A 13,473-nucleotide genomic window follows, 5' to 3' on the forward strand; every position below is an offset into this window, starting at 1 on the left:
TGACTGTGGTATCATCAAAGCATAAAAATAATGAAACCTTGTGAAACTATTAAGTAGTAAACCCACATTAACACAATATTCTTTTTTTCTTGCCTGGGATAAAATGCTTGCAAACCATACACCAAAGCTGTGAAATGGGTTACAAATGCAATAAAAAAAAACCAAGATAGGCAAAAGCTGAACAAAGTACTGAAAATGCTCCTTTCCTGGGTGTCTTTGGCACTGCAATCCTCTGCAGAGTTACCCCTTTCTAAGCCCCTTGACTTCAATGAACTTGGGGGCAGTAGAAAGTGCCGTTAAGCTGCAGCTGACTTATGGTGACCCTGTAGGGTTTTTACGGCAAGAGACATTAGAAGGGTACAGCTCTGTTTAGGATTGCACTGTCTGGCCTTTTATGCATGGCTGTTTCCCTTCGCGGTCACCCCTCTGACGACTTTGTTGATTATGCAAGCCGTTTCTGACCATCAGAGGTCTCCTCTCTCTCCCCCTGCATTTCTGCGCATTTTGACCACGTTTTCAAATTCGTGACAAAGCAGAGCCCTGAAAATGTGGACAAAATGTGTGAAAACGAGCGAGGAGACCGAGGCAGCCTCTGACGGTCAGAAACAGAATGCATAATCAAAACAAAGACCCAAAATTGTTGGAGGGGCGACCGCGGGGAAACAGCCATGCATAAAAGACCATGGTCCGGGCCAGGCCCAGAAGGAATACTCCAAAAGAGACAGCAGAGGCGGTGGGACATTTCCGTCCAACAAGAATGACTTTTGAAGTCCCTAATTATAATCTGAATGGCTCGATGACAGAATCCACCCAGACACCGAAGGGAAGGAGCTTGTGCTGGAGAAGACTGTCACCCTCCTCATTCCCTACTCTGTGTATGAGCTCTCATCCTATTGGGGGTGGGTGGGTGTCGGTGATGTATCTAAGGGGTGAAATATCATCCAGACACTTGGGAAGCTGTAAAACGAAGGCAACAGAAGGCTGACAGAAGAGGAGTCTTCTCCCTGGGGACGCTGCAGATCAACTAGAGTCCACAGGACTGCAGCCCATTCCTCAGTTCCAGTTTGCTGTAAAATAAACTCTGAAATAAGCTATTCCTAAGCAAACTAGTCCTGTATACCTTTACAGTGAGAGAACATAAGAACATAAGAAAGGCCCTGCTGGATCAGACCAAGGCCCATCAAGTCCAGCAGTCTGTTCCCACAGTGGCCAACCAGATGCCTCTAGGAAGCCACAGACGACTGCAGCAGCACCATCCTGCCTGTGTTCCACAGCACCCAAAATAATAGGCATGCTCCTCTGATACTAGAGAGAATAGGTATGCAGCATGACTAGTATCCATTCTAACTAATAGCCATGAGTACCCCTCTCCTCCATGAATATGTCCACTCCCCTCTTAAAGCCCTCCAAGCTGGCAGCCATCACCACCTCCTGGGGCAGGGAGTTCCACAATTTAACTATGTGTTGTGTGAAAAAATACTTCCTTTTATCTGTTTTGAATCTCTCACCCTCCAGCTTCAGCAGATGACCCCGTGTTCTAGTATTATGGGAGAGGGAGAAAAACTTCTCCCTGTCCACTCTCTCCAAACCATGCATATTATAGACCTCTATCACGTCTCCCCTCAGCCGCCTTCTTTCCAAGCTAAACAGCCCTAAGCGTCTTAACCGCTCCCCATAGGACAGTTGCTCTAGTCCCCTAATCATTTTGGTTGCTCTTTTCTGCACCTTCTCAAGCTCTGTAATATCCTTTTTTAGGTGTGGCGACCAGAACTGTGCACAGTATTCCAAGTTGCATTCGCTTTGCTCTAAGATACGAGTAAAAAAGCATACGTTAGTGCTGGGAGAACCTTCGAGCATGTGCAGAGTGCATTTTCCTCTCCACTGAAACTCCCCACATGGGTATTTTTCAGATCCGGAAAACGAGATGGCAACAAGGAAGGAATTCCCAGTTAATAATATCCCTAAAACACCAGAGATGTTACTTAGTATGGTACCAAATAATATTTTAACTCAAAGAACATTTTTGATCTATGCCACCACAGCTGCAAGATTGCTTTATGCAGCTAAATGGAAATCGACGGACATTCCAGAGAAAAAAAGACTGGATATTAAAAATGCTGGAACTGGTGGAGATGGCGAAATTAACTGCAATGATTAGTCAAAAAGACAATGTGCAATTTATGGGAGAATGGGAGGCTTGGAAGAATTACTGTGAACAAGAACTGCATATGGGGAAAATGGAAGGTTACTCTGATCCATAGTGATAATTCACAGTGGGTAGCCGTGTTAATCTGTTTGCAGTAGTCAAAAAGGGCAAGAGTCCAGTAGCACCTTAAAGACTAACAGAAATATTTTCTGGTAGGGTATTAAAATATTTTCTGGTAGGGTATGAGCTTTCGTGAGCCACAGCTCACTTAGTATGATACATTAGTTAATTAATTTACATTTTTAACACCAATTTTGGATTATTTTTATCCTTTATTACTAGGATTTATTTGATATAATTGTTGTCAAACAGTGATATATACATTTGAAAAATCAATAAAATTATTTTTTTTTTAAAAAACAACCTTTTGGGGCGGCAAGTAATCACGGGAGGGGGGGGAGAGGGAGGGAACGCGGGCCCTTTAAACCCGGCCGGCTCCAAAGCGCCCGCCTCACTGCCTCAATACGCGCATGTGCACTGCGGGACAGGAAGTCAACTGCGGCGAGGGGGGTCCACCGGAAGTGAAGGTGGCGTCTGAGGCAGCCCGGGAGGAGGAAGTCCGGTGGTCGCTTAGAAGGAGGAGAAACTTTGCCGGTGAGGAAGGGGGGGGGGTCGCTGGGGGGGGGGGGTCGCAGTAGCTGTTGTAGAGTCGGTTAAGGAAGGTGGCAAACGAGCACAATCTTGGGCTGAATCCCGGGGTCGTCCTTAGGGGAAAAGGGCGTGGTTAGCCCCAGCATCAGTTTAAGGAGAGACAAGAGTGCTCTTGAGCCTATGCAGAGTGTATTTTTCCCCATCACCGCACGCAGACCCCCCCTCTAGTAAATGTTCTCTGTACAGTGACCCCCCCTCCCACATGCATCATTAGAGGTTAAACGCAATGTGTGACAGGTGTCCTCGATCTGCTTTTATCATTGTCACACTCTATCCTACTTTTCTTCCAAGAATGGCTTATTTTACTTTACTTATTTTACTTTTACTCAATAAAGGAAGCCACAGCCTTCAGTTTGCAAGCTCTGAGCAAGGCTGTCAAAGACAGGACGTTTTGGAGGACTTTCCTTCATAGGGTCGCCATGAGTCGGAAGCGACTTGACGGCACTTAACACACACACACACGCACATTTTACTTTCACGACAGTCCCGTGAGGTGGGTTCAGTGGGAAGAATGACTGGCCCAAGGTCATCGAGCCTCACGCTGAGAGGGGAGGGCTGGCACTCCCCTGTCGGCCACCTTTGTTTATTTAAATCGTTTTTGCGCTGTGCGTTTTCAAAACAAACTTGCTGAAGGTGGTATGTGGTGTTGTAATAAAAAAAAAGTAAAGCGATAGCCAATTAAAGCAGCGTAAAGTTTAATTACGCTCACGAGTCTAGAAAGCAGACTTAAAAACATCGCAGCAACAAAACCAGCAGGTGATGTTAAAAACAAATGCTGGCAGGAAAGCACAGATTAAAAAGCGGCATTCTCTCGGGGAGTTTAAAACCACAATTTGAAAGCCTGGGGAAATGAAAGAAAAATAGTGCCGGATGGTGTGCTGGGACTTTGTGATTTACAATGATTTATGGAGGCTGTGATGGATGGAGAATCTCCCCCCCTCCAAATGCTAGAACTCTAACAAAGTAGATTTGACAGATTAGTCTTTGCTTGTCCAGCAGACTGGGTAATCTTGGACAGTTCTCTTCTTGCATCTCATGCTATCTCACAGGGCTATTAGGATAAGATGGGGTGGGAAGGATGGAATAAAATATGTTTAGAGTCATTCATTCTATGCACAATCCATAATTAAATAATAGCAATCCTTTTCCAAGGATGTGGAGATGGACACTAATTTAAGGTCGCTATGAAAAATATTAATAAAATTAATTCATTGAATGAATGGACGTTATGTTTGTCAAGTGTTGCTAGCCATGATAATTAATTGAGACCTCCAGGTACAGAGGCCGTATACTTCTGAGCACCAGATGCTGGACACAACAATATGGGGGATGCCGTGCCTTTTGCAATTTTTTTCAATGACTTGGAAAGTTACCTCCCTTTCAGCTGTTCCTACTTAATAAATACAGACTGTTGCCCTGCTGCACATAGAAGGGGATGATAATGTGGTTGTTCTGGGAACTGCTTTACTAGTGAAACTGTGCCATTCTGAATACTTAGTGTAAGCTCTTGTGAGACATCTTAAATTATATTATTTTGATGCTGAAAATATCAGAGTTCTTTGCATCACGTTCTCCCTAAAGAACTTTTCCAGTGACAGGATGTGTGTGGAATGAAGATTTGTGTGTTGCAAAGGACTCTTGAGGTTCTTGGCCCATAGCGACAGGTGGCACACTACCTCTTGTGGGATCGCTATTAGAGAGGGCCCCACATCAGGGTAGAGGGTCCCCTCAGCCTCAACAGTTTGGTTTATTTGAGAAAGTAAAAGGGTGAGCTAGGGATAGTTGGGGTGGTGGCTGAACCTGCTTCCTTCCTTTTCTTCCCTCCCCCTGCCGTTTTCCTTGTTATGTGCTTAGCCAGCTCCATCCAAGGTTCTGTTGGCCATGCTAGAGGGTGATGCAGTTTGGGGAGCTAGCTGGCTCTTTTGAGGGACAAGGAAGTGTCTACTTGGAAGAGGGGACTAAGGACTGTGTTTGCCATACCAGCGATCAAGGGTTTTCAATTACCTTCTAAAAGCAGCATGCAGGAAATAGTTCTTAGGCATATGCTGAAGAGCTCCTTGCTTCTAGTAGCTGCTTGGCCATGGTCGTTGCGTTTGACTTGAATAATTTTATGTGGGATTAGCCCCATGGTGCAGAGTGGTAAGCTGCAGTACTGCAGTCAAAACTCTGCTCACAACCTGAGTTCAATCCCAACGGAAGTTGGTTTCAGGTAGCCGGCTCAAGGTTGACTCAGCCTTCCATCCTTCTGAGGTCGGTAAAATGAGTACCCAGCTTGCCGGGGGTAAAGGGAAGACAACTGGGGAAGGCAATGGCAAACCACCCCATAAACAAAGTCTGTCTAGTAAACGTCGGGATGTGATGTCACCCCATGGGTCAGGAATGACCCGGTTCTTGCACAGGCGACCTTTACCTTTACCCCAGCAACGATGATTTATGCTATATTAGTATAATGGGTGCAGCTGTTACTATTAAAGCAGACGTTCCTTGTGTTTTATTCATCTATTAAAGAGTATTTTTATTTGTACATTTCTTTGCCAAACATTTGTTGTTACTATGAATTCCTTCTGTGTTAATCAACCTGGGATATATATACTTTAAATCTTTGTCTGGTTCATTGCTACTTGCAAAATTATTGAGAAGAATCATAGAATTGGAAGGGGCCATACAGGCCATCTAGTCCAACCCCCTGCTCAATGCAGGATCAGCCTAGAGCATTACCGACAAGTGTTTGTCCAGCCGCTGCTTAAAGACTGCCAGTGAAGAAGAAGAGTTCATTTTTATGCCCTGCTTTTCTCTACCTGTAAGGAGAATCAACCCGGCTTACAATCTCCTTTCCTTCCCCTCCCCACAACAGACACCTTGTGAGGTTGGTGGGGCTGAGAGAGTTCTGAGAGAACTGTGACTAGCCTTAGGTCACACAGCAGGCTTCATGTGTAGGAGTGGGGAAACAAAGCCAGTTCACCAGATTAGAGTCTACCACTCACATGGAGGAATGGGGAATCAAACCTAGTTCTCCAGATTAGAATCTGCTGCTCTTAACCACTGTGCCACGCTGGCGGTCATAAATGACCTGTCTTTTAGTACGCTTCCTTGTTCTCCATTTCAGTGTTTGTTACCTTGCAAGGCTTGGTTTTAAATGCATTGCTGGTTGAAGAAGAAGAGTTGGTTTTTATATGCCAACTTTCTCTACCCCTTAAGGGAGACTCAACCCGGCTTACAATCACCTTCCCTTCCCCTCCCCACAACAGACCCCCTGTGGGGTAGGTGGGGCTGAGAGAGCTCTAACAGAGCTGTAACTTGCCCAAGGTCACCCAGCTGGCTTCATGTGTAGGAGTGGAGAAACAAATCCAGTTCACCAGATTAGCCTCTGCCACTCATGTGGAGGAGTGGGGAATCAAACCTGGTTCTCCAGATCAGAGTCCACCGCTCCAAACCACCGCTCTTAACCACTACACCACACTGGCTTTCCACCCGAAGAGCTCACCTGCGGGACTTTGCACTAGCGTAGCAGGTTAGCATAGGGAGCAGCAGCTTGTGTTGAGTGAGATGCTGTACTAAGTCTCAGAGGTGAGTTCTTTTGCTTCAGTCAGCATCACCTTGAAATCAAGTCCGAGTCTGTGGGCAGGGCCCGTTGCTGTCTGTAGCGATTTTACAGCGCCTGGTTGTACCGGCACTTAACTGGGGGTTGTGATTTGCCTTTCTCTTCAGAACCTTAAAATGGGCAACACCAGCAGCGAACGTGCTGGAGTGGAGCGCCAGGGAGGGCACAAGACTCCTCGGAGGGACAGCTCTGGAAAGGAAGGGGACAGGCCCAAGATCTTGATGGACAGCCCTGAAGATGCTGACTTGTTCCATGGGGAAGAAATCAAGGTATGTGAACATTGGTGCTTTCCAACTAAGAAAGTTGAGCCAAAGTTTCAGTGATTCCGTATCTTGAGCACCCGAGATGATGTATAATTTGTTGTCAGGGAATCACTTGGGAGTGGTGACGCAGCCATTTTATTTACTTTAAATTATGTGTGGGAATTTTTGTGAATGTTTCCATGAATGGAAAAATATTTCATTTATGTATGTTTAATAGAAACACTGGGGATGTGTTGTGAGCTGCACACATTTATGGCATAGTGTGTGAATGTGGTACAGTTTTTAGTGTCAGGCTAGGAGTGAGGAGACCTGAGTTAAAATTGTCACTCAGTCATGAAGTTCACTTGAGTGATTTTGGGCTACTTCCTCTCTTTCTGTCGGCCTGAGCTACCTTATGGGGTGGTTGTGAGGATAAAACGAAGGAGAAGAGAACCAGCTAGGCCACACCAAGTTCCTTGGAGGAAGGTTGGGATGAAAATCTGATAGTCTTACCACCCATTAGTGCTAATGATTTTTATTTTAAAAATTGCCCCTCTTCCCGTGTCTCTTCATTTGTTATTATTATAACCCTGCCTTTCTCTGCATTGGGGACCCAAAGAAGATTTCATTGTTCTCCTCTCCTCCATTGTATCCTCACAACTACCCTGTGAGGTAGGTTAGGCTAAGAGAGTATGACTATCCAAATGTCACCCAGCAGGCTTCCATGGGATGAGTGGGGATTTGAACCTGGGTCTCTCAGATGTTAGACTGGCCCTCTTAACCACTACACCACACTGGCTCTCCCAGTACCTCTTCTTTCTCAGGCACTGCAATGTCATTTCTTTCAGCCCAAGACCATCAAGCCTTTTCCTAGACAGTGGAAAAGCAGGGAAGGTTCAAGGAAGCAAATTTGTGATGGGGATTGTGATGGCATGTATCTAGTCCTCATGTGGTGCGAGCAGCTACCTGGTTTCTGGCAGAATATTTGTTCTGGTTTCTCTCCCATCTATGCTTGGCGTCTGACCCTAATATTAGTAGAAAGCTTTAGTATTTACACAGTTATGACACTTGAATGTTCCATGCACTTCACATACATCATATCAATAATCCAGCCCTGTCAGTAATATCCACGTATTACAGATGGGTAGTGAGCTTGTAGCAGAATTGCGATCTGGGCATTTCCAGATTTATGGCTTAGTCTTTTCATAGCATCTCTCATCTAAACTGGAGAGATGGCCAGCTACACCCTCAGCCTTCTAACTGCCACTGTGGCACATTTCTCTTCCCCAGCAGCATGGCAATCTTGGACTCTAGCCTCAAGAAATTTGCAGGCACCCTATCCCTTTGGGATGTAGACCCAGAAGTCACAAGGCATCCTTTCGTTCCCTCTGCTGTCCTGTAATTATTACAAAATTCCCATTGAGGAAAGTCTGTTTATTTTAGGCTCCCCTGGAGAAAGAAGAGTTTTTGGCTTGGCAGCATGATGTGGAAGTGAATGATAAAGCGCCCACTCAAGCCCGGCCGACTGTCTTCCGCTGGACTGGAGGAGGCAAAGAGGTTTATTTATCGGGCTCGTTTAACAACTGGAGCAAACTTCCACTTACACGGAGGTAAGCCTCTTTGCACCTGCGTCTGTGATTCCCTGGTGCACCTCCCTGGTGGGGCCAGTTGATTTTAAGCAGGACACCACAATTCTTCAGAGTAAGAAATGCACAAAATATGACGTTGGATGTAAAATGTGTCCCTTTCTTTGCCTTTGTACTCAGTTTCTCAGTTTGCTCAGTTTCTGCAGCTGATCTAACAGGATTAAGTGCATTCTTTTGTCTTTATATCACAGCCACAATAATTTTGTAGCCATCCTAGACCTCCCAGAAGGTGAACACCAATACAAGTTCTATGTGGATGGTCAGTGGACACATGATCCTTCAGAGGTAATATTTTCTTAGTAGTCTTGCAGGAGGGTTTATTAAGGCCTGGTTCCCGCATGCATGAACATCACTTGAAATTTGGCAGGCTGAATGTGTGAAGTAAACATGAAAAACTCCAGAAAAGCCTTTGCCAAGGCAGGCGAGTTCCACAGTGGGTTGGACCATGGCGGTGGTTCTTCTGCCCTAATGCCTGCCCATCTGCTTCTTCCTAGCCTGTAGTAACCAGCCAGCTGGGGACACTCAACAATGTCATTCAGGTGAAGAAAACAGATTTTGAAGTATTTGATGCTTTAATGGTGGACTCCCAAAAGTGCTCTGACATGTCTGGTAGGAATATATATAATTTTTCAGCATGTAATCATCCAGTGTATGCTTGTGAATCTTGGTTTCATGCTTTTTAATTTCCATGGGTGAGATCTTTGGATGAGGATATCATGTTTGCCATGCTCTAGGGTAAGGTAGGCAACCTTTTCTGGCCCAAGTGCCCCCCACCACCAAAAAGCAGTGTCCACCTGTGAAGTTGTAGGTGAGCTGGCAAACAAAATTGGGGAGTGACAAGGGTTGCAGTTGACAAAGGCCAGGCATGTTGGGAGCTGTTGAGGCCCAGCACCTCAGGGGCTTGTCTTGTACCCAGCTGGCAGCGCCTCTTCTCAGTTGCTTGGGAAGAAAACCAGACCTGAATGTCGAGCAAAACAGTTCGGCATGCTATTGTTCAGCTTGGGGGTTGCCTACCCGTCCTAGTATTTGGCAGTTAGTTCTACCACTTGAGGCAATGGCATTCCCCCACAGTTTTCTATCAATGTGGTCATTCTACACGCAGGGTTGACACTGGGGTTTTTATCCTCTGGGCAAACTACTTGAGTTGCTGGAAAGGGCCTCTTCATGTTGCCTACCCAAATGCTGGCCCAGGAGATACACTATTTTTTGCCTTCTGGCAGTCATGTATACTAGATTTGCAAATAACTGTTGGGCGGCCAGGTGCCCCTTCTGTGCTTCAGTTGCTTGGCTCCCCCCTCCTCCTGTTTTAACAAGCTCAATAGAAACAGCCACTTTATCTGAATGAGAGAATGCAGCAGGACTTGCTCTGGCTGCTGCTGCTCTCATATTCACTCTGGTAGAAGAGACGAAGCCTGAGGCCCACCCTGTGACTGCCAGGAGGGAGTAATTTGTGGTGGGAGCATGGGCAGGCCAGTGCATTATTTGTTTGCTTACTTGCTATAGCTGAGTAAGAAACGGCAAGGCTGATGGCTGCTATCCAGAGGGTTAAGAAACCACACACAGGAATGGTGAGGCAGACTTGTAGAGAAGGAGGGGGGCATGGTGCAGTGGTAGAGCATCTGCTTGGCATGCAGAAGGTCCCAGGTTCAACCCCTGACATCTCCAGTTAAAGGAACTAGGCAAGTAGATGATGTGAAAGACCTCTGCCTGAGACCCTGGAGAGCCACTGCCGGTCTGAGTAGACAATACTGACTTTGATGGACCAAGAGTCTGATACAGTATAAGGCAACTTCATGTGTTCAAAGCATTATTTCTGTCTTGTTTATGAAATTCTAATTCTTAAGGCAGACTTAAAAGACAGTCATAATTTTCTAGGCACAGACAGACATTTTATCATTGGGCATATGCCATTGGTTTGTTCCTAATTTAAAGGTATTACACGTATTTTTTTTATTATTTTAGTATAAGGCAGCTTCATGTGTTTAGATGTAGCAGAGGGGCAAAGGGACTCTTTCTCCCCCCCCCCCCAACTTCGAACAACTCAAAGGAAAGAGGGGATGGGGTGTCCCTTTGCATGGGTCTTGACATAAGATTGGCTCCCATAAGCCTTCCCAGTCTGCAGGTTCTAAACAGGAAGCGCCCCAGTGGCAGAATGTAAAATGTTAGTGGATTGCCATGGTGCCAGACTCGGGTGCAGTTGACAGCTCTGGTGCAACCTTTTAAGCTTTACTGGACTTGGGCCATGACCAGAGGGGGATGTGTGTTACCGAAAGCAAGCAGAAGATGCCCCTTTAGAATCCTCACCAGGTTTTTTTCACCTGTTCCTGCTCGAGTAACTTCTGATTGAAAGAGAAATGACCAACCACAGCTATCAGTTTCTGCCATCCTGTTTTGCGCTGCTGCCTCAGATTACCGCAATGAAATGGAATAGTGTTTATAATAAGTTGACAAGTAGTCAGAGGTTAACCATGTTACCTCTTCTTGGTGCAGAGCTGTCGAGTTCACCCCCCGGGCCCTATCACCAGGAACCCTATATCTCTAAGCCAGAGGAGCGCTTCAAGTCTCCCCCTATTCTTCCTCCACATCTGCTGCAGGTTATCCTAAACAAAGACACAGGCATATCGGTGAGTAGAGAGATGTATTCTTTAGACTGCGGACCCTTGGTGGTTAAGCTGGTGTAGTAATCTCATGGAGGGAAAACTGAATGTTGTAGTTTTAAAGTCTGTGCTGAACTGGTCTTTTGACCGCAGTAAATGATTGATAAAGTAATCTCATGGACAGTTGTGGGGCATCTCTTCTTTGGAAAGCACCCCTCTTTTCCCAATTTAAACTCGCCACATCGGAGAAGTGGTGGCATATTCTGATGCGGAATTCCCAACCTGAAAATAAAGGCAGCAGTCTTGTGAGGAGGTGCGAACGTTTTTGCTGCAATGGTGAGCGTTAGAAACCTACACAAATACGTCTCTGGCAGAAGCACAAGGGCTTCCCCCTGTGGATTTCATGGTTCTTCTGGTTTTGAATTCGGTTTCTGAATTTTGGCTATCTGCTCTTCTTCCTCTTCTTTAGTGTGATCCAGCTCTACTGCCGGAGCCTAACCACGTCATGTTGAATCACCTGTATGCACTGTCCATCAAGGTAAAGGGGTGGTGGTGGAATCCAGTCTGGCCGTCTGTCTCTCATTGTACATTCCAGCTTGTAATCATACACGTCTCTCATTTCTCTAGGATGGGGTGATGGTGCTCAGTGCCACCCACCGTTACAAGAAGAAATACGTGACCACTTTGCTATATAAGCCCATATGAATCAGTACCTGCATTGCCTTGCCTATGGAGTAGCAGAGGGAACAAACCAAAAATCACACACTTTGGTGAAGCGGTAGCAGACTTACTGTCAAGTCATACCATTTTCTTTTAGAGTCCAGATCCGTTGCATAGTTGCCTTGCTCTCTCCCTCCTGCTGTGGACGCTGTTCCTATCAACAAACTTGGCCTGCCGCTGACCCTCCAGTGGAATTTCAGAAATGGGCCGCAGCCCCCAACCGCCTGTCTTTTTCAACAACAAAAAATATATGCACAAGCCGCTGAGGACATTTCATTTAAAGTATTGGGGGTGCGGGGAGCCATTCATTGGAATAGCTCATCCAGAACAGCTCTGCCAGCTTTAGGGGCTGGTAATGGGTGCACCCATGTTCGTGAACACTGAAGTCCCGGAAGCACTTCCTCTGATTCTTCAGTAGGTGTACGAGAGAAGCCTTTTCTGTTAAAGCTCTTTGGGTCAAACTCAGATGCGTTCGCTTTTTCTGCCGTCCCCCAGATAGTTCCCTTTCTTGGCCAAATCTGCCGAGTTCAGAATGCTGGCAGAGAGAATGGGCTTCTTTTTAGGCTTTCCAGTAAGTGCTGTGTGTCAACCTGATAATCTTATGATTTATGGCAACAGAACTGACAACTCTAAGTTGGTGGATCTGATTTTCTAATAGCAGCACTTATCACGTCAGCTGGAAGGGGTCCCAGTTACTGCAGAGTTCTGGGACCAAACCCCCTTGCTCCCTACAAGCCCCCTCCCTTCAGTTGGGCTATCAATCATGCATGTATCCCGGGCCATTCTGCGTACTGGCAAGGAACTGCCCATCTCTTTTCCAAAGATTGCCACCTGTGGAGATGGTGCTGCTGCACTCCAGGGAGACAAGATCTCCCCTAAATATGGTTGATGGGGTTTTTTTTCTTTTGCTGCAGTACTTGGCAGAGAACTGCTCAAAGGACCAACCCAGTCAGAAGTGAAAAAGGAGAGAAAAAAACCCTGCCTGCCTCTTTTCTAATGCCAGTGAGTGAACGTGCTAGGGCACTGAATGTGCAGTCACTCCCAAGCCTGCTAAGGAGCCGGCTTGTGCCTTTTAGCCAAGTGAGCCCATATGGCGCCGTAATTCTGTAGCAGCCCTCTGATCTTGGACTGATGTGTTTTGCTTTAATGGTCATAAGGCCACACACACACACACATACACTCCAGCACTGCTGTGGGGAACAGTATTTCACGTCTACTCTTGTTTTGTGTTGTATTAGTCCTCTTCAGAAACGTCAACAATAAAGCATTTGTGGTATGAATGACTAACGTTCATTTGCACCCATGCATCTCAGAGGTCTTAGGATCTGTTTCCCCCCCCCCAAGTTGCACACCTCAATTAGTCAAACTCACGTGCCTTCCAGCCTGTTGTCTGAAAGTCTTGGAGGGGGGAGGCTGCTGAGAAAACGTCACACCTCTTAAAAGAGATATAAACGTGAGATGTATGGCAACGCTATGGTTGCCAATTGCTGGAAGGTGTTCTTGACTCCTGGTTGAAAGTGATGGAATGTCGTGGGGAGAGAACTAGCGAGTATAAAAAGACGGAGAATACTTGTAAACAGTAATCTGATCATTTCAGACAGGAAGCAGAAACTAGCTGGGAGCCTACATGATGCAATAAAAAGTCTGTATGTACGCTTGCTGTAAACTAGTAACTCCCCTGCCAAATCCCGGGCAGGGAGGGGAATACACCATACTACTGTTCTGTGAAGAATAAAGATTCCTGTAATTCCAGAGTTCCAACTCAGAGGAAACTTAATCTCTGTGCTCTGGCTTTGCCTCCTCATGCTGT

At 46.1% G+C, this 13,473-nt stretch overlaps 1 protein-coding gene across 1 annotated transcript; it reads left to right on the forward strand.

Annotated features, from left to right (window-relative positions):
* Nucleotides 1-2,792: 2,792 nt before the first annotated feature.
* Nucleotides 2,793-11,693, forward strand: PRKAB1 (protein kinase AMP-activated non-catalytic subunit beta 1). Its single transcript, XM_056859427.1, has 8 exons — nucleotides 2,793-2,800; nucleotides 6,566-6,727; nucleotides 8,144-8,310; nucleotides 8,538-8,631; nucleotides 8,841-8,955; nucleotides 10,837-10,970; nucleotides 11,413-11,481; nucleotides 11,571-11,693. Exons 2-8 carry the CDS (start codon nucleotides 6,575-6,577, stop codon nucleotides 11,646-11,648), a joined length of 810 nt encoding a protein of 269 aa, XP_056715405.1. The 5' UTR covers nucleotides 2,793-2,800; nucleotides 6,566-6,574; the 3' UTR covers nucleotides 11,649-11,693.
* The last annotated feature ends 1,780 nt before the right edge of the window (nucleotides 11,694-13,473 follow it).

This window comes from Euleptes europaea, chromosome 13 (genome assembly GCF_029931775.1).
Source record: "Euleptes europaea isolate rEulEur1 chromosome 13, rEulEur1.hap1, whole genome shotgun sequence".
Classification (NCBI taxonomy): Eukaryota; Metazoa; Chordata; class Lepidosauria; order Squamata; family Sphaerodactylidae; genus Euleptes; species Euleptes europaea.

Excerpts from the sequence above, each read along its gene's own strand:
- PRKAB1 (XM_056859427.1), top strand. The coding sequence starts at position 6,575 with ATGGGCAACACCAGCAGCGAACGTGCTGGAGTGGAGCGCCAGGGAGGG. Across the intron at positions 6,728-8,143 it reads TCCATGGGGAAGAAATCAAG|GCTCCCCTGGAGAAAGAAGA; the intron begins GTATGTGAACAT and ends TGTTTATTTTAG. Across the intron at positions 8,956-10,836 it reads AAAGTGCTCTGACATGTCTG|AGCTGTCGAGTTCACCCCCC; the intron begins GTAGGAATATAT and ends TTCTTGGTGCAG.